The sequence below is a fragment of the Ranitomeya variabilis genome, chromosome 1, assembly GCF_051348905.1.
Source record: "Ranitomeya variabilis isolate aRanVar5 chromosome 1, aRanVar5.hap1, whole genome shotgun sequence".
NCBI lineage: Eukaryota > Metazoa > Chordata > Amphibia > Anura > Dendrobatidae > Ranitomeya > Ranitomeya variabilis.
Genome location: NC_135232.1, coordinates 461,692,872 through 461,714,254, shown reverse-complemented (window position 1 = coordinate 461,714,254; position 21,383 = coordinate 461,692,872). Strand labels below are relative to the sequence as shown.

The 21,383-nt window shown below is 40.5% G+C and overlaps 1 protein-coding gene across 1 annotated transcript in view; it reads right to left on the bottom strand.

Annotated features, from left to right (window-relative positions):
- The window catches only part of SVEP1 (sushi, von Willebrand factor type A, EGF and pentraxin domain containing 1), a 476,580-nt gene that overhangs the window by 20,346 nt on the left and 434,851 nt on the right, over positions 1 to 21,383 (bottom strand). Inside the window, exon 47 of the mRNA XM_077250467.1 lies at positions 16,936 to 17,031. Coding sequence (XP_077106582.1) covers positions 16,936 to 17,031 — 96 coding nt within the window. The remainder of the gene's footprint in view (positions 1 to 16,935; positions 17,032 to 21,383) is intronic.

Genomic DNA, 21,383 nt, shown 5'->3' with positions numbered 1-21,383 from the left:
GGCCTCAAAGATCCGTCCTTTTTGGCCACAAAAAAGAATCCCGCACCAAGAGGGGAAGAAGAAGGACGGATATGCCCCTTCTCAAGAGACTCCTTGATATATGAACGCATCGCGGTATGTTCAGGTACCGACAGATTAAACAGTCTCCCCTTAGGAAACTTACTGCCAGGAATCAAATCTATTGCACAGTCACATTCCCTATGAGGAGGCAGTGCACTGGACTTAGACTCGCTGAAGACATCCTGATAATCAGACAAATACGCCGGAACTTCCGAAGGCGTAGAAGAAGCAATAGACAAGGGCAGGGAATCTCCATGAATTCCATGGCAGCCCCAACTTGACACTGACATAGCCTTCCAGTCCAAGACTGGATTATGGGTCTGTAACCATGGCAAACCCAAAACAACCAAATCATGCATTTTATGCAGAACAAGAAAACGTATTACCTCCCGATGTTCGGGAGTCATGCACATGGTAACCTGTGTCCAAAACTGCGGTTTATTTTTTGCCAATGGCGTAGAATCAATACCCCTAAGAGGGATAGGATTTTCCAATGGCTCAAGAACAAATCCGCAGCGCTTGGCAAATGACAGATCCATAAGGCTCAGGGCAGCACCTGAGTCCACAAACGCCATGACAGGATACGATGACAGTGAGCAAATCAAAGTTACAGATAGAATAAACTTAGGTTGCAAATTACCAATGGCGACCGGACTAACAACCTTAGTAAGACGTTTAGAGCATGCTGAGATAACATGTGTAGAATCACCACAGTAGTAACACAAGCCATTCTGGCGTCTATGAATTTTCCGCTCATTTCTAGTCAGGATTCTATCACATTGCATTAAATCAGGTGCCTGTTCAGACAACACCATGAGGGAATTTGCGGTCTTGCGCTCCCGCAACCGCCGGTCGATTTGAATAGCCAGGGCCATAGAATCATTCAGACCTGTGGGAATGGGAAAACCCACCATCACATTCTTAATGGCTTCAGAAAGGCCATTTCTAAAATTTGCAGCCAATGCACACTCGTTCCACTGGGTCAGCACGGACCATTTCCGAAATTTTTGGCAATACACTTCAGCCTCGTCCTGGCCCTGAGACATCGCCAGCAAGGCTTTTTCTGCCTGAATCTCAAGATTGAGTTCCTCATAAAGCAAACCAAGCACCAGAAAAAACGCATCAATGTCAGCCAATGCCGGATCTCCTGGCGCCAGCGAGAAAGCCCAATCCTGAGGGTCGCCCCGTAAAAAAGAAATAACAATTTTTACTTGCTGAGCGGAGTCTCCAGATGAACAGGTTTTCAGGGACAAAAACAATTTACAATTATTCCTGAAATTTCTAAATTTAAATCGGTCTCCGGAAAACGGTTCAGGAATCGGTATCTTAGGTTCTGACACAGGATTTCTGATAACATACTCTTGTATGCCCTGCACACGAGCAGCAAGCTGGTCCACACTTGTAATCAAGGTCTGGACATTCATGTCTGCAGCAAACACAAGCCACTCAGAGGTAAAGGGGAAAAGAAAAAAAAATGAGAGAGAGAAAAAAAAACTCAGAACTTTCTTTCTTATAATCCCGCTTCTGCAATGCATTTAACATTTAATACTGGCCTGGCAAACTGTTATGACCCCAATGGCGAGGGTCTCAGAGGAACAAGTAAGTCTGCGACGTACAAAAATCCAGCTCATAGGGCAGTGGTAACTGGGTTGACCATATAACTACTCCTAACGCCAACACTAGAAGTAGCCGGGGAACATGCCTACGTTGGTCGCTAGATGTCTCGCGCCAGCCGGAGGACTAACTACCCCTAGAAGAGGAAAACAAAGACCTCTCTTGCCTCCAGAGAATAGACCCCAAAAGTCGGATACAAGCCCCCCACAAATAATAACGGTGAGGTAAGAGGAAATGACAAACACAGAGATGAACTAGGTTTAGCAAAGAGAGGCCCACTTACTAATAGCAGAATGTAGTAAGATAACTTATATGGTCAACAAAAACCCTAACAAAATTCCACACTGGAGATACAAGAACCCCCGAACCGTCTAACGGCCCGGGGGGAGAACTCCAGCCTCCCTAGAGCTTCCAGCAAGGTAAGGATACAGATTATGTACAAGCTGGACAAAAATGCAAACAAAAACAAATAGCAAAAAGCAAGAAAGCAGACTTAGCTTAATTTAGCAGGAACCAGGATCAGTAGACAAGAGCACAACAGATTAGCTCTGATTACAACGTTGCCAGGCATTGAACTGAAGGTCCAGGGAGCTTATATAGCAACACCCCTGACCTAACGACCCAGGTGAGCATACAAGGGATGAATGACATACCCAGAGTCAAATCACTAGTAACCACTAGAGGGAGCCAAAAGGTAAATTCACAACAAGGAAGTAACCAGCACCAGGTACAGACCTGGAAACAACAAAAGTGAAGCAAGAAGAATGATGAAACTGTGAATAGTTAAAAAAATTAACCTGGTTGGTTGTGTTCATTCAGAGTCATGAGCTGTGCATGGTCAAAAACCTTATACGTACATAGTTAGCACTTCGTAAAGTGCTTCCTACTGGTTTTACAAATAACCACTGAAGATACTGTCTGTTGTTTGCACTAAAAAGTTTATTTGCCTTAAAGTGACCTAGAAGAAAAACAGTTTGGTGTAGCCAAAGAAGCGGCCCAGAGAGGAGACCACTTAATCATTGCAGCATGCCAAAGGCCTACGTTGGGGGTTTAGAACGGGTCCCCTGCTCATTGCTGTTGTTGATGAGAGAGATCTCACAATTTACTGAATGAATCTGTTACTAATGTGATGTTGAAGTATTTGAATGTTTGCACCTTTAAATATTGTACTACCTCAGTTTTGGAAAATGTTGACTGTGTTGCACTTTACTGAAAGTGTTAATTTTTGATATTGCTAAAGAAGTTAACCCGTAGAAGGGAAAAGAATCGTAGTTTATAAGCAAGACAGTTAATATATTCTATATTTTTGGTAAAGTTAATGTTTTGCACTTTGTATATAGTTATGTAATGTTTAAAGCAAATAACCTCCCATAAAGGGAAGCAAAAGTTTTATAATACCTGTTACAGTTTAAGTGCACTTCAAAAATCTTGTATGTCTCTAACCTGTTATTGTTGTTTTTGTTTTCCCAGTCCGAGAGTATTGGAGTTAACGGAGGGGGAGTGTAACACCCCAGGTAACCGGTTGTTACAGTGGCATTGCTTTGCTTTCAGGGAGGGTGATGCCATACTTGGATGCGAGGAAGGATCCCTTTAACAGGTAGCCAGTACATGCAACACTGTTCTGACTCCAGGCCAGAAGGGAGAGCTCGAGACCAGGATTCAGCGGGACATCCCTATATATTCTGGCCTGGGAGAGGAGTTAGTCAGATTGTGAGAGGAGTGTGAGGAGAGAGGAAGCAGACAGAGGGAGTGTGAGAGAGGAAAGCTGGGGCTGTGCAGGCAAGTGGTGCTCAGCTTCTGGGAGGAAGAAAGAGAAACAGAGCAGTCTGTATGAGACTGAAAGGGGAGGAGAAGCGAAGGAGAGTAAAGAGCTGGAGGGAAGCTGCAACTGAGCTTCCTCCACTCTGAAGTGCAAAAAAACGGTAGCCAGAAGACCGAGGTTGTGGGGGTAACTGTATGCCCCACAGCAGAAACCGGTGGACAGGAGATTGCAGGTTGCCTGCCCACTATTAACACCTGAAGGCACAGCAACACATTGTCATGTCGGACGCTGTTCACACTAGGGCGTCCAACAGACAGCAGTAATTCCACTTACGTCCACTACACGCTCAGTGGCATTGGCTAGATTTTATCCAGCTTGCTCGGGGTTAATCTAGCTGGTAATCAGGATGGAGGCTGGGTCACGCCCACGGCCTCTAAATAGTCACGCTGGACTTTGGGCGTCACCGATTATAGCTTTTGCTTTATGCCTGGTGATTCCGGTCTGGAGTGGTGGTCTTGTTGCAGGAATATCATATCTGGTGGTGTATGATCCTTTGTCATATTCCTCCTTCCTATTTGTATTTGTTTTGCCCTGTGCACATTATAGTTTATTCCTGTGTGTCTGCGGCGTGGTGCATTTTTCAGTTTTCCCTGTCTGTGCTTTCTGTGGGGATTGGTGTGTGGTCTCTTCACTGGGTGGCGGGAGGTGGTTTCAGCTTAGGGCTGAAACAGGAGTCAGGGTCAGGCCTGGCGGCCCAGACATGCACACCTTTAGTGTAACTTCTGGGAAAGGGACAGACAGGGTTTCCCTAGCCTGAGGGATATTGCAGGGGCCCGGGTAACCTACCTTAGTCTACCCAGTTCCCCCGTGACACACATAGAGCCTGGAGTCATACTGAGAGACACCTGTAAAAAGGCTTGTGCTACCTGCCATGCGGGTAGTGTCCTACCAAAAGGGACAGAGAGAAAGTGAGGACCTTGTGTAAGGCCTAAGGCAGCAAGGGACTGCAATACAGTGCAGAGAGGAAGGCTTCCAACCCCACCTAGCTAGGGGGATTTCTGAACTGCTCCCAAGCTGGCCAGACCACACCAGCACCTGTGATCTGTAACCTGGACTATGGCTGCCTTACAGCAGTAAAAAGGTAAAGAGACTGTAACCTTGTGCCCTCTAGTTCTTTCTGGCACTACACCATCTTTATCTACTGCACCGGGAACCCTGAGGACCCAGATTCACCTGTGGGAAGCCATACCATCCCTGCTACCATAACATCATCCCAGTGGACCCCTTTAAGCAGCGTCGGTCATCCCTGACCGAATACCACAGGTGGCGTCACGAACAAACTTTATTAACCTCTTTTCCCATTTACTCGAACCCCTTTTATTGGACACCCAGGGTCACGGACTGGGTCACTGCCACCATGACCACCCCTTTAAGAACTGGCCTGGTTCCGAGTAACCCACGGTCCTAGTGGAGCACTTCAATAGAGTTTTTGAAGGATGAGGGGGAAGATATCTGAAGAGAGGGAGAGATTGAAGATTTTAGTTAGGTGAGTAGTGATGACTGGAGAGAGAGCCTGGAGTAGGTGTGAGTGAATGGGGTCAGTAGGGCATGTAGTAGGACGATAAGAATAGAGGAGTCTGGAGACTTCTTCTGTGACCAGGGCAAATGTAGAGAGTGAGCCGGAGGAGATGTGGGAAGAGATTGGAGTCTTGGCACTTGGTGGCTGGGAGCTGATTTCCTGATGGATGTTTTCCATTTTCTTAGTAAAGTGTGAGACAAGATCATCAGCACATATGTCTGTGATAGGAGCCTGTGCTTTTGGAGTGAGGAGGGAGTAAAAGGTGTTGAGTTTTTTTGGGGTTGTTTGATAGTGAGGACATCAGGGTGGTGAAGTAGGTCTGTTTGGTGAGGTGAAAGAAAGAATTATAGGTTCGTAGCACGATTTTAAAATAGATAAAGTTATCTGGTGTGCACATTTTCCTTCATAGGTGTTTGGCACTTCTAGATCATTCCTGGAGAAATTGAGTTTGCGATATGAGCCAGGGCTGTTTTACTCTGTGTTTGGAGGTTCTGAGGGTGAGGGGAGCTACTTGGTCCAGGGTGCTTCTGAGAGTGTCATTGTAGAGATGTACAGCCAGATCAGGACAGGAATAAGAGGAGATTGGGGACAATGATGAGTGTAGGGCGTTCATAGCCAACGTTATTCTGTAACTGTTCACGATAACAGTAATTTTGACCAGGAGTGCCAAAACTTTTTCATGCTGCTGTAAGTTATCCAAGGGATAGGCCATCAGTATAATTATCCATAACAACCCTTTTAACTCATACAAAATATGATCCAATACATTTCAAGGTATAGCCTATTACGGAAGTCTGGGAAGTATATTTTATTATTATTATCATTTTGAAACTGGCTTAAGACAATATAAAATAGGCGCTTGTAAATAAGGTAAATTTCGCCTTCTCTATTTCTCCCAAGAGGAAGTGTTTTATTGACTTACAAGTCTTTGCCTGCAATAAATCCAGAATTTGTACTAGAGTCATTGATTTGCCTGTTTCTAAATAGTTCGTAGCTCTCTGGCGATGAAGAATTGCTTCTAAAATAGTTTGCTGCATCCTTTGCAAACTGTCACTTCATGCTTAAATCATTGGTACGAAATGGTGCAAGCCCTAAAATACATTGGATCTCTGTCCTTCAGCATCTCGCCACAAAGCAGGGAAATGTGCTAGTGATATTAGAAATGTTATATGTGAAGACTGTTTATCCAGATTGTAGGTTAATAATAAGTATGTTGTATTACCATACCCTGCATCAGTTCAAACTGGTAACATGTTAGGGAGGCAATAATAATAATAAAATGTTTCTTCCCTCTGCTTTGTATTTGGTTACAAATTGAGCTTGTACACATTATACTTGTTATGCCCAGAATTAGTTAACCAGATAACAGTAAATTTGGTCCTGATCTTTAACCCCACACCACTTTAAGTTTATGGGGTGGGTTGAGAAGGGTTGTCTACTACTCAGGCAACTCCTTCTGAATTCCTATATTCTCCCCAGTAAAATAATAACACTTATACTCACTTCCAGTGCCTGCACCGTTCCAGAGATGTTGGCTCGGGCTCTCCCAGGGATCGTGTGACATTGTTATGTCACGCTATCCCTGTAGTCAATCAGCACTGGATTTCATTCTCCTCTCCTATGGACTTAATTGACATCTGGAGAAATTGAGAGCTGTGTCTGCTCTCTGACTTCCCCTGGATGTCTTGGTTTGTCCTAAGGAGAAGACAGTAAAGCCAGTGCTGATTTGCTGCAGTGATGTTATGTCTTGAGAACCCCAAGAAAACCAGTGCTGACACTACTGGAATGGTGCCAGCACCAGAGGTGAGTATAGGTGTTATTATTTTACTAGGGGTGAAACGTAGGAATTTAGAACTCAACCCCTTTAAAGTAATCTAGCAGGAACAGGCACAACCAGAGACCCTGGGGAAAAGAAAGTGGTTGCCAGGTGTCCTATAGCAAAACAGAGCTGCTGGGTATTAGTGAAGCCTGTAACAGCAAGGGTGGGGAGTTTAATCCTGTATCTTTGGCTCCTATGACTGTGCCCATTATATAGAGAAAAAAAGAACAGAAAAAGAAAAAATGTTCCTCAGCAATCTTTTATGATCTATTGCGGAGCAAATTATGCAAAAAATAAAATATGTATAAAACATTTGCAAAAAAGATAAAAAAAAGTAGTAACATTTGAAAAGTTGGCAGTGTAAAAAATATGAAAAAATAAGTCTTTTTAATGTAATAAAAAATACACATATTAGGTATCCACATTACCATTATAACTGGAAGATTTATTCAACGGGTTATTATTTGGGGTGAAATGTTAAAAAATATTTAAAAAACCTAAACCAAAAATCTTTTTTTCTGTAAGTGCGTAAAAAAATTGAACTACATAGTTATTTCTTATGTACTCTAAAGAAAAGCTGAAAAAAATACCATATGTCCTCGATAAAACAATACCACACACAACTACGTCAATGAAAAACATAAAAATAATGGCTGCTGCAAAGATGAGAGAAAGAAAAAAAAAAAAACAGGCCGATTAAAGGTAATCTTCTACCAAGCTCTTTTCAACTAATCTGAGAGCAGCATAATGTAGAGACAAAGACTCTGATTCCAGTGATGTCTCACTTAATAAGTTGCTTAAATAGGTTTGATAAAATCACAGTTTTATCAGCAAGAGATTATCTGCATCATAGTGCTCTCAGATGGGGTAGAAAAACCTTGTTGCTGATTTTACTGTTCTACATATTTTCTAATGTTGTAGGTTCAGTTATGAAATGATCCATTTCTTAATAATTTTGACTTCCTGAATTAAAATCTGTTAATGAATATTTTTAGTTGGCTCTTGCTTCTACGGTATCAAATAGTTTTCCTTTTACTGCTACATATAATTAATGCATAAAAGTTTCAGTATTTTGAAACATTATTAGTTTTGTCGATATAAAGATGCAGAATATTTTGTTATGACAATTTTCTGACATTTAGAGGAAAGTTAGCAATAATTCATATAACTAAAACATGTCTAAATATTATTGCGAATTCTAAACAGTTATAGAAATTGCACTACAAAATAGGATTCTCATCCATTGACATTTTTGCTTGTCTCTTGTACTCCTGTATTGGATCATTTCTTACAATTGTCCAGCAGTAATCTGCATTGATGGATTCCATTTTCCTTGATATCTTTTCTCCATAGCCACAATATCTTGGTGAAATCTCTCACCATGCTCGTCGCTCACTGCTCCACAGTTTGGTGGAAAAAAGTATAGATGCGAATGTAAAACATGAATCATTAAGGACATGCTACAGCCAAGATTGTTATATGTTTTGAGGAGATTTTCCACCAATTCTTCATAGGTTTCTGCTCTACTTTCTGCCCCAAATAGTTACCAGTACTGCCAATGCTACACATGCAGCTTTTTCTTTGCCCTGCAACAAACAGAGAAACTCCTCATCTACATCTTGAAGAAGCTTATGAATCTGAGATCCAATAAGGACTCCTGTCTTTGTCTTTGCTTCACTCAACCTTGGATATGTATCAATTATATTCTTGAATGCTTTTGCATTTTTATCCATTGCCTTTACAAAGTTCTTCATTAGGCCCAATTTGATATGCAAGGGGAGTAACAAAAATTAATGTGGTTCAACAAGTAAATGCAGGGCATTGTTACTCCCTGGCTGCAGTGTATGTAGAGGCCAGTCTCTAGTATTGTAGTGATATTCTCTTGCACGACTATCCCACTCTCACAGAAAGCAGCAGTACTTTGTGTAGCCACTCTGGATACAAATTAAGAGGGCAACCACCTTTAAAAGAGAGGCCACAAATGTTGCTGATAGTTCAGGCACCTCAGCAGCTCATGTTGTTATAGGTTTCTTTTATGTGGACTGCATAACCAACTGGAATTGAAGGTAGCGCTTTGCCATTAATGCAGCAAGACGGCTCTTATGCTTATTTTGGATGAATTGATGAAGAGCTTCCAAACTTCTGGATTATGACTTACAGCATCTTCAGAGCTTCCATTAAATTGTTGATGTTGCATGCCACAAGATCACCATCCATGAAGAAGTATTGGACAATATCTGTCACGTTTGTAGAACAAAGAAATCCAAACATCGACGCTAGAGAGATTTTACTGCTGTAGCCTGGAGCCCAAGAGCTCAAACTTATGCTTGGGCAGATCCAAATTTCTAACAAGTTTGTTCAGTTCACTTTGTGTTATAAGGTGTGGTTCAGTTGAGGTTGTTGACAAAACGTCTGGATCGTAAGTGGAATATGCTTCATGACACCAAACATCCTATTCTTTCTCACTTGACTTAACTGAAAATTGCAGATGGAATGTTTAAATAATGTAAGGTACTCTTCTTCCTTAAAACATCTTTCCTAATAGGGGGAGCCATGCAGAAATGGCAATTGGTAGTGTGATCAGATGGCTCTCTCCTGATCATTGGGACTGCAAAAGGCATATATTGCCTCTTTCCATGCAACTACTGGGTAAGATGTGATGTACTATGTAGCCAAAATACTGGTTGTAGGCTTTCCTTATCATGGCAGTCAAATTTTGTCTTTGTAATGCAAAAGTGATTTCTTCGCATATGTAGCAAATCATATCCGATTTGTCAATGCAAGAACGAGACGTATCTGAAAAGAACATATAAAAACATGCCTATATGCTAAGAAACTAAGCTAAGAAATCCTAAAACTGCATACCTTACGCAGAGAGTATTTATAAAAGTAGGTGATGCAACTGTAAGTAGGATTATATAGTCGGAGCTAAGTTGGCGTTTTTTGATTGGTCACCCTAAGATCATAAAATACTGAAGGTTCGATAGACTAAATAGGCGATGTAATAGACCAGCTACTAACAATGCAATAATGATGATGAAATAATTAAGATGCAATTTTTCTATGAGCCTGCATGAAACGTATCATAAGTAGGGTTGAGCGAAACGGGTCGGCCATTTTCAGAAGTCGCCGACTTTTGGCAAAGTCGGGTTTCATGAAACCCGACCCGACCCCTGTGTGGGGTCGGCCATGAGGTCGGCGATCTTCTGAATCTGGTATCGGAATTCCGATACCGAGTTCCGATATGTTTGTGATATCGGGAATCGGTATCGGAATCCATATTTAAGTGTAAAATAAGGAATCAAAATAAAAAATATTGATATACTCACCCTCGGACGCGGCCTGGTACTAACCGGTAGCCTTCCTTCCTAAGAATGAGCACGTGAATGACCTGCGGTGACATCGCGGCTTGTGATTGGTCGCGTGAGCGGTCACATGGGCGGTCACGCGACCAATCACAAGCCGCGACGTCATCTAAGGTCCTTCACGCGCTCATTCTTAGGAAGGAAGGTTGCCGGAAAGAAGCAGGGCGCGTCCGAGGGTGAGTATATACCTAATAGGAATATACTCACCCTCGGACGTGCCCTGCTTCTTTCCGGCAGCCTTCCTTCCTAAGAATGAGCGCGTGAAGGACCTTAGATGACGTCGCGGCTTGTGATTGGTCGCGTGACCGCCCATGTGACCGCTCACGCGACCGATCACAAGCCGCAACGTCACCGCAGGTAATTCACGCGCTCATTCTTAGGAAGGAAGGCTGCCGGTTAGTACCAGGGCGCGTCCGAGAGTGAGTATATCAATATTTTTTATTTTGATTCTTTATTTTACACTTAAATATGGATCCCAGGGCCTGAAGGAGAGTTTCCTCTCCTTCAGACCCTGGGAACCATAGTATCCCATTGCACTGCATTGGGTTTCGTTTTTCGGCCGACCCCGACCCCGACTTTTTTATAGGATCGGCCGATTTCACTCGACCCGACTTTTGAGAAAGTCGGGTTTCGTGAAACCCGACCCGATCCTATAAAAATAAAAGTCGCTCAGCCCTAATCATAAGTAATTACAATATTCTCTGGATCTTGAGAATAAGAGCCAGTAAACAAATGTAAGCATCATATTTATTTTCAGCACCACAAAATTAGTTCAGTTCAACTGTTTTCGTCTCTGATCCAATTTGGCTTTAGAACGGTGCTTCCTTTAAGACTAGTGTTGAGCGATACCTTCCGATATGCATTGATATCGGTATCGGATAGTATCGGCCGATACCGGCAAAGTATCGGATCTCGCCGATACTGATACCCGGTACCAATGCATTTCAATGGGACGCAAAGTATCGGAATGGTTCCCAGGGTCTGAAGGAGAGGAAACTCTCCTTCAGGCCCTGGGATCCATATTCATGTGTAAAATAAAGAATTAAAATAAAAAATATGGATATACTCACCTCTCCGGCGGCCCCTGGACTTTACCGATGTAACCGGGAGCCTCCGTTCCTAAGAATGAGCGCGTGAAGGGCCTTCGATGACGTCGCGGCTTCTGATTGGTCACGTGAGCACTCATGTGACCGCTCACGCGACCAATCGGAAGCCGCGACATCATCGAAGGCCCTTCACGCGCTCATTCTTAGGAACGGAGGCTGCCGGTTACAGCGGTAAGATCCAGGGGCCGCCGGAGAGGTGAGTATATCCATATTTTTTATTTTAATTCTTTATTTTACACATGAATATGGTTCAGATACCGATTCCCGATATCACAAAAGTATCGGAACTCGGTATCGGAATTCCGATACCGCAAGTATCGGCCGATATCCGATACTTGCGGTATCGGAATGCTCAACACTATTTAAGACCCATTCAGACGACTCGAGGGATTAAACCTTTTCCACTGTTATTCACGTTTCTTTACACCATGTATAATGCTTGATAATTAAAACAGATCAATTCTGATCTACGGATGCTATTCTGAAAATAGTAATAATGCAAATGTTGGGAGTATCACTCCCCTGTACAGTGCAAAAGAGGTCATTCAACGTGGTTCAGGGTGCACTAAAGTATTTTTTGTGGCTAATTATACATGTAGCTGTTTATATACTGTGTATAGCAATGGTGGATGATATTGTGTTTGTTTGCTAATTGTTAAGCTAGGGAGGAGTGTAGACTATGTGCTTAATTGATGTCTTTTCTGCTGTCAAAAAGAGACTTCAATTAAGAACATGACAGTGGCGCTAGACTGGAAATAATGTTTAGAATCGGCTTGCACTTGGTTCGCTTGCAACCTAATTTCATTTAAGAGTCAAAGTTGATTTTCTCAGTGATGGAAAATCTCTCTGCAGGGAAGAAGCTGTTTGAACATGCATTTTGTTATTATTTTGTGTTCTTTTTTCATTTCACGTCTCTGTTGCGGAGATATTAGCAGTCAAATTATTTGGCACCTAATGAGTTAACTCTTAACTCCAATTGGTTGTTAGCAGATAGTTTTCACTGGGGCGAATGCACTTCTTCTCCCTGCATGATGCTGATCAATCAGAAGCTGGCAGCAACACAGCAGAAAAAGAATGTGCCCCCACAACAGCATGTTCTAAAACACAAGCTTTAGGGTATGTGCACACGTCAGGATTTCTGGCAGAAATTTTCCTGACAAAAACCGGACATTTCTGCCAGAAATCTGCATGCGTTTTTATCGTGATTTTACTGCGTTTATACCACATTTTTTACGCGTTTTTGGTGCGTTTTTTCCCAATGCATAGAATAGCGGGAAAAACGTGAAAAAAATGCAAAATTAATGAACATGCTGCTTTTTTTTACCGCGATGCGTTTTTTTCGCAGAAAAAAACGCACCATGTGCACAAAACATGCAAAATGCATTCTAAATGATAGCGAAAAAAACGCACCATGTGCACAAAACATGCAAAATGCATTCTAAATGATAGGATGCATAAGGTATGCATTTTTAATGAGTTTTTATAATGTTTTTATCTAAAAAAAAATGCGATAAAACCTGAACGTGTGCACATACCCTTATGGTTGTCCTTCCATGAGATAGACAGGTATAGCAGTTATACTTCAATTAGGGACACAGGCATAGTGAGTCAACTTAAATAAGATATATAAGCATAGTGATACTGAACAAGAGGTACACTTCTTAGAGTCCTCAGAAAAAAGGGCAATACAGGTGAGCTGGCTAGTAGTTAATTCCACTTTCAGAACCATCAATTTGGTTTATCTACAGTTCATCAGAATTAACACTTAGGGCCAACTCATAAGCTTTTACATCACAAAAATGGCATAAAAGCTTTGAAAAGTCACAACATTTTTTGCTTAACGCAGAGCTTCACAACAATTTGGCGACTTTTTAAGTTTTCACACTCTTTGGATTACTTCTGCCAAAATGGGCAAAGCTTGGAGGAGTCGAGATGGGGCATGGTTACACCAATGTCAAATTCATCAAATCATCAAAACTCCAGTCTGTGACAAGTAACATTTCTAACACCGCACAAGGATTTGCATGCCATTTGATTTGCTACAAGCCATTAAGTGGTGTATACCTTTTAATGGATCCAGTGCCACATTCTCTATCAAGACTAGCATAGCACAAGCGTGCTCCACACTAGTCTTGATGAATCGGCCCCTTAAGCTTCTCTCTTTTCTTTGGAGCTCTCTATTATGTTGTGACCGACAAGGTCACAATCAGCCTGAAGGGAGGTGCACTTCTCTTCCTGCCTGGACTCCTAACAGAGGGAGCTTCTCACTCCAACTTGCTCATTCCAAGTATGCTCAGCTCCACAGCTGCTACTTATCGTTAGCTTTACATATTGTACAGAAAGCAGTGACATGATTACAAAACTCATCTGAGCGAGCTCACTACAGGAAGGGGTCTTATTCTCTGCTAGCTTATGCTCAATTCTCCATGACAAAAACTATCCCTTATGTAATATGGGCATGAATATCAATTTATGCAGTGACATTAGTCACTAAGTTACAACGTCATTGCACATTGTTCTGTCTCACCAGGCCTGTTCTCGCTAGAAATCTTGCTCATTGGTCTCTAATAACACAGCATCGGTGCTGATTCTCGAGGTGCACTTATGATTAAAATGTAAAAGATACCAGCCTATTTATATCAGCAGCAATATTACATTTATTTTCATCTGACACATGGCCAGTTAATAGATGATGTCCACACTTGCCAACCCTCCTGACTGATTCCTTAATGGCCAGGAAGAGCACTCGTAAAGAACATACTGTACATCACTGATCATTGAGAGAATTGTGCAGTTGTTCAAAGCTGCACAGCTCCCTCTCTATCTGACACTATAACTGACTTATGACTGCACTGACCTGTTCAGAAGTACAGTGTCTGAATCAATGTCTACTTTCTGTGACTACCCGCCAGCCAGAACTCTAAATATTCATACTGGTCATCACACAAGTGTTGCAGGCATGACATAGTAGGCAGCAGTGCACATGCATTCTCACTGCACTCGTAGTTGTCCATGCTTGGTCATCTACTTGCAGAATTGACATAAAATGTTTGGATAACAAATAGTTTACATCTGTTAATTGTCAATTTGTTAGACTGCTCACAAGTCTTTTTCTGCAAGTCACATTTTTTTTTTTTAGTTTTATAGCAAGTATTAGTTTAGCCCTGTGGTAAAGTACATAATGCTAAGAATACGTGCTCTAAAGTGTTAATAGGTAAGATATTAACAATGCAGGTAAAGATTAACTTTATCTTAATGTTAACATTAATTGTTTATGTATTTTTGTAGCCATGTTTTCCTTCCTGCTTCTTTCTGAAGTACAACACAGAAGTCTGCCTATACAATAGTGTGAAAAAGTGTTTGCCCCCCCTCCTGATTTCCTATTCTTTTGCATGTTTGTCACACTTAAATGTTTCAGATCACCAAACAAATGTAATTATTAGACAAAGATAACACAAGTAAACACAAAATGCAGCTTTTAAATGATGGTCTTTATTACTAAGGGAAAAAGAAATCCAAACCTACAGGACCCTGTGAGAAAAGTGATTGCCGCACCCATAAAACATAACTGTACCCATGATTTATCACAACTTTGGGAAGCTGAGTTCAAATTCCCCAGCCACACCTTTTCTCAATCAAGAAATCACTTAAATAGGACCTGCCTAAGTGAAGTAGACCAAAGGATCCTCAAAAGTTAGACATCATGCCTCAATCCAAAGATATTCTGGAACAAATGAGAAACAAAGTAATTGTGATCTGTCAGTCTGGAAAAGGTTATAAAGCCATTTCTAAAGCTTTGGGACTCTAGTGAACCACAGTGAGAGCCATTATCCACAAATGGTGAAAACATGGAACAGTGTTGAACCTTCCCAGAAGTGGACAACCAACCGAAATTACCCCAAGAGCGCAGCAATGACTCATCCAAGAGATCACAAAAGACACCGACAACATCCAAAACTGCAGGCCTCACTTGCCTCAGTTAAGGTCAGTGCAAATGGCTCCACCATAAGAAAGAGACTGGGCAAAAATGGCCTGCATTGCAGAGTTCTAAGACAAAAACTATTGCTGAGCAATAAGAACATAAAGGCTTGATGATCCCCAAGACTGTTGGTAGAATACTCTGTGAAATGACTAGACAAAAGTTGAACTTTTTGGAAGGTGTGTGTCCCAATACACCATTACATCTAACGTAGAAGTAACACAGCATTTCAGAAAAGGAATATCATACAGAAAAGGAACAGTAAAATACAATGGTGTCACTGTGATGGTCTGGGGCTGTTTTGCTGTTCCAGAACCTGGAAGACTTGCTGTGTTAAATGAAATCATAAATTCTACTGTCTGTCAAAAAATCCTGAAGGAGAATGTCTGGCCATCTATTCATGACCTCAAGCTGAAGCGCCCTTGGGATATGAATCAGGACAATGATCCAAAATACACAAGCAAGTCCACCTCTGAATGGCTTAAGAAAAACAAAAATTAAGAATTTGGAGAGTGGCCTAGTCAAAGTCCAGACCTTAATCCCACTGAGATGCTGTGGCATGACCTTAAAAAGTTGGTTTATGCTTGGAAATCTTCTAATGTGGCTGAATTACAACAATTCTGCAATTCTTCCTCCAGAGAGCTGTAAAATACTCATTGGAAAACGCTTAATTGCAGTTGTTACTCCTAAGGATGGCCCAACCAGTTATTAGTTGTAGGGGGCACATACACACACACAGCAACATAGAAAAATTCAGAAAAATACCAGAAGGAAACAACCTTACCAAGACCATTCAGATCACAAATGCACTGGCAGGATGCAGCAGTCCCACATTATAAAGGCAGGGGCAGCACAGGTGCAAACTACTGATAAAAACAGCCACTCACTAACCTACCAAATTATATCAATTATCACTTGTATGCACACAAATGAAGCTTGAGTAGAACACCAGTCACACAGGTATGTGTGATGCACAGTGTCCGGCTAAGTTTTAGCGGGCAATCAGTTTTTCACACAGGGCCCTGAAGGTTTGGATTTAATTTTCCCTTAATAATAAAGACCTTAATTTAAAAACTGCATTTTGTGTTTACTTTTATTATCTTTATCTAATTTTTATTTATTTTTTGCTGATCTGAAACATGTAATTGTGAGAATCATGCAAAAGAATAGGAAATCACAAAGGGGCAAACAGTTTTTCATACAACTGTATATGGGAGTCTCAGAAATTGACATATAGGGCATCATTAGTGCTTGTACCCAAATCTCTGTTCTCTAACATAGAAAATACACATGAGAAGCCACCAGACATCGACAAACCTTTCTGTGACCAGGGGGTTAGGGATGCACAGAATATCATTACAAGCTGTTGCTAGACCATTTCTGGCTAGAAGTAAAATAGACTGTTCAGAGCATTTTATTATTCCAATTTACAATAATTTTGGATTATAAAATGTACTTTTTAGCATGAAAATTTAAAAAAAGTATGCGTCTTATAGTCGGAAGCCAGTTCCGATGATGAAGTCGTATGTTAACACAAAGTCCTTGCCAAAGAAAGACAGGCAGAAGTTTTCATTTTACATTTTTTTGTATAGTTCCCCCATTTTCTCAAAATTTTCAATAATAATAGTATCTAATTGACAGTAATACTTACGTTCTTCACAGAGCCTTCCCATCCAACCTTCAGGACATGAACATGCATTTGGCCTTTCGCAGACACCACCGTTCTGACATGGAAATCTGCATACAGCTTTAAGAAGAACGACAAAGCAAGTAATCTGTTTCAAATAGTGATTCAAACATAACATTCTTTTCTGTGTTTCGCTTCAAGTTACTCAATCTACTAATTCGTCAAAAATGCATAAAATCTCTCTGCACCCAGAGGTATAGAATACAAAGTATTAAATACTAAAAGAATAAAAAGTTTACTTTAAGGATAAAGTAGCTATCAAAATCATTTACCAGTAAGGTAAGGAACAAATTTATCACTGTCCCTGGAACTGTTAGTGTCCCACACTAGTGAATTAGAACATCTAAATGATATGCCTGTATTATGAAGACGTGATAGGAATATCTGTCGTTCACATACACTATACTTTCAAATTCTTTGACTGAGACATATCACACTTTATGAACTCAGCTGGCAGCATAAAAATTATATTGCTATTATACATGAATGCTTGACACATTTATCTAAGATATATCCTGCAACTGCGTGAAAAAGTTAACATATCATGAATTCAGTCTAAGATTAAAAATGACTGAAAGACCGCATTGGGAAATAAAATCTAGGCAAATCCAGACAGCTACAGAATAATAAGGTCCAGAATACGAGGAAATTCAGTGACCATTGGTCTGTTAAATCCACATGGAACCTAAATTATTATATTTGTGTAGGGTCAGGTTATAACTCCTGAAGAATGAAAAGAATTAAGGTATTTTAAACCTTAAAAAATATGAAAACCTTTTGAAATATTTTTTTTAACTGAAAAGCATGTACAGTATTTTGGAATAAAAATAATTTTGGAAATTGGATTTAAAATAATTGCAACATTTGACTTTTACAGGCAGTTTGTTTCCCTACATATTGCTGGCTGCAGAATTAATTCACTGAGAATATGTCATTTCTTGTATGTAGCTTCATTTGAGAAAGTGACCGATGTCGACTTGAAACGTAAAAAAACTACTTTAATCATAACTACAAGCGTGAAACCACTTCTTCTAGACAACAGCGTGGCCGGGTATAGGTCGGCTTCTCTAACATTTTTCATCATTTCTGCAGATGTAACAGCAGCAGCATAATTTCATACAGATACTTATTTATTGGAGTTGGGATATACACTACCCAATCAGGTGAGCATCATTCTCACCACCTACCCGCTGTTACCAAATGTTATCATTCCATGCTCTTTTCTTTTCCATTGATCTTGTTCTGACAGAAAGCTTGTAACTTTTTCTGTAAATCTACCCTGTTGATTGTAAGGCCGTGAATGCAGACTCCTTCCTCCTCCGTATTAGTCTGCCATTTTCTTTAATATGTTTTATATATGCTTTATATACAGTATGTTATGTGTATATATTTCACATATATAGCACCCTGAAATTAATGGTTCTTTAAAAATAGTCAATCTTATATATAGCTTTTTTCTGAATTTCATTGCATTGATTTCTAACTACAGCCAATTTGAAAGATGAACCAAACTTTTATGTGGTCATAAATCAGCTGAGCAGTTTTCAGGAAATTACAGGTAGAGCTACAAACTATAAAACTAGTTCACTAAGTAATAATTAAATCACCAGAATATCCATCTTTAGCAGAAATGATGTCCAACACACATTTCTTTAAGCTTCAAATTATATTGGGACAACAATGATAGGGAATTTTAGACTGTAGCAGTTTATCCAAACTTCAGTATGTCTTGACTGCCCTATCTACTTCATGTCACTTAATTTCAAGAGTTAAGTTCAAGGCTCTGATCTACGTCTTCAATAAAATGTTTGCCTTCCTCAGCTCTCTTTTACTTGGTTTTGGCTTACTTGTTTTCAGCCATTGTCTTGTTGCCTCACTCAATGTCTCTGTCTTGATGTCATGGACTGCTGCCCTTACATTCTCCAGCAAAAAGTTTTGACACACCTTTGAATTCCTTGTTCCAACAGTGATCACAAGGCGGGACGTTCCTGGCAAGGCAGCCCCAAAGCATGATGTTCTTTCCATCATATCTCACATTGGGGATGAGGCGTTCGTGTTAATGCGTCGTATTATTTTTCCTTCAGACATGGCATTATGACTGTGAATGACAGATCACTGATTCATAAGTGAATTACCACCTATTGTAATATGGTCTCGGCACAATAATTGCCATGGTCTCTAAAAACAAAACACTTTCTAAAAAAAGGAGCTAGTGATGCATGTGCAGTCACATCTCCAAGTTATCCCCCGTTGTTCTTCATCTGCGTATGTACCACCACTGCCTTCACTAGCAAGATGTTTTGAACAGCAGCATTTGGCCACTGTCACACTATCAGTATTTGGTCAGTATTTTACCTCAGTATTTGTAGCCAAAACCAGGACTGGGTGATAAATACAGAAGTGGTGACATGTTTCTATTATACTTTTCATCTGATTGCTCCACTCCTGGTTTTGGCTACAAATACTGAGGTAAAATACTGACCAAATACTAAATGTGGCCTTATATATCTTCTCTTTGGTGCTCTCCTGCTCTGGTCCTCTCCAGACAATGTGCACACGGAACTGGGCGGCACATGTGCAGATGAAGAACAAGGGGATAACTTGGAGATGCGACTGTGCCATTTTGTTGGAGACAATGTTTTTTTTGTGAGACCACAGCAATTATTGTGTCGGCATGATATTTAAAATAGGCGACAAGTTACTGATGGATCGTTGACCTGTCATTCAAACAGGAGGATGATTAAGGGACTATAGCATGAAGAAAAGCCCTGATGCATGAAGATATCATTAAATGAAAACTTCACACAAAGATTACATAAAAACAACAAAACAGTTTTCTTCAGATATCACAGTCAAAATATTATCAGTATCATAGTGCCAATCTGGCTATGTGTGTACTTTACTTTAAAAACCCTACTGACAGGTTCTTTTAAAAGTGATCTTAACAAGCCACTCACAACTGGATAGATTATCAATAGCCCTACATTGTCTTTAGTACTAGTAGATTTGTCAATGTATGCGTTGTGCGTAACTTTATTAAATATGGGAAAGGACCTATGAAACTCAAAATTTCCAATCATATCTCCTTATTGAAAAATGGTACTTTTTGTCAAACATCTATTAGAGAAATCACTGCTCTATAAAATACATGAATAGTACAAATGTTTGCGTATTATTAGTTCACTTAGAGTGTGTTTGTCTTCAATCAGGTTGTGTTTGTCTACAATTTTGATTAATTGCTTACATTGTAGTAATTTGAGTCAGTAGGACAAAATTGAAGGCTATGGATCAGGCCAGGGATGGAACAGATGGTAGTTAATGAATGTGATGACATTAATCCTGGTATACAAACTTAGGTTGAGGAAGGGGTTTAAGAGTGGGGAATCCAGGTGTTTCCCTCTAATTACTCCTTAGTACTTCAATATTTAATTTGACAACTGCGGTAATATGTGTTTCAAGATTCCGATTCATAAAAGTGATTATCCCAGAATTCTGCATGTGCATGTGTCTGATATGGAAGCAGTGTGTCTGCTGCCTTTGTCTAATCTAAATAGTACAGTGAATAAAAACAGTTCAACTACAACAACATTTAATGATCTGCAGAAATGGCTGGCAAGTACTAATTGTGTACTGCAAGTGACAATAATCTCCAGTATTCTTCATATCTGGCCACTAGGGAAGGACAGCAAGACAGAAGCCTTTTGTTTTAACCCCTTCATGACCTTGGGATTTTAAGTTTTTTTGTGTTCGTTTTTCGCTCCCGTCCTTCCCAGAGCCATAACTTATTTATTTTTCAGTCAATATGGCCATGTGAGGGCTTATTTTTTGCAGGACGAGTTATACTTTTGAACAACATCATTGGTTTTACCATGTCCTGTACTAGAAAATGGGAAAAAAATTCAAAGTGCAGTGAAATTGCAAAAAAAGTGCAATCCCATGTGTGTTTTGTGTTTGGCTTTTTTGGCTCCAGGTCATTACGAGTTCATATATTAAATAAACCCAGCACTCATCTTATGTGACCAACTGAATTTAATATGATTCACTGTAGTGCAAAACGTTTCGGTCTTGACCTCAGACCTTCATCAGCTACAGTGTATATCAGTACAGACTCGCTTGTGGGAGTCAGTAGATCACAAAACTATAGCTACCTCGAAGCTGCTATTAAGAATGGAGTAGAGTGACATAGAAAGGTTGGTCTCTGTGCAGAGAAACATGCAGCATGCCGCTGTGGCAGTCATGGACGCGGTGTCCACCGCTAGATTGGACTAACCGGCGGACACAGAGGCCAACCTTTCTACGTCACTCTACTCCGTTCCTAATAGCAGCTTCGAGGTAGTTATTGTTTTGTGATCTACTGACTCCCATAAGCGAGTCTGTACTCATATACACTGTAACTGATGAAGGTCTGAGGT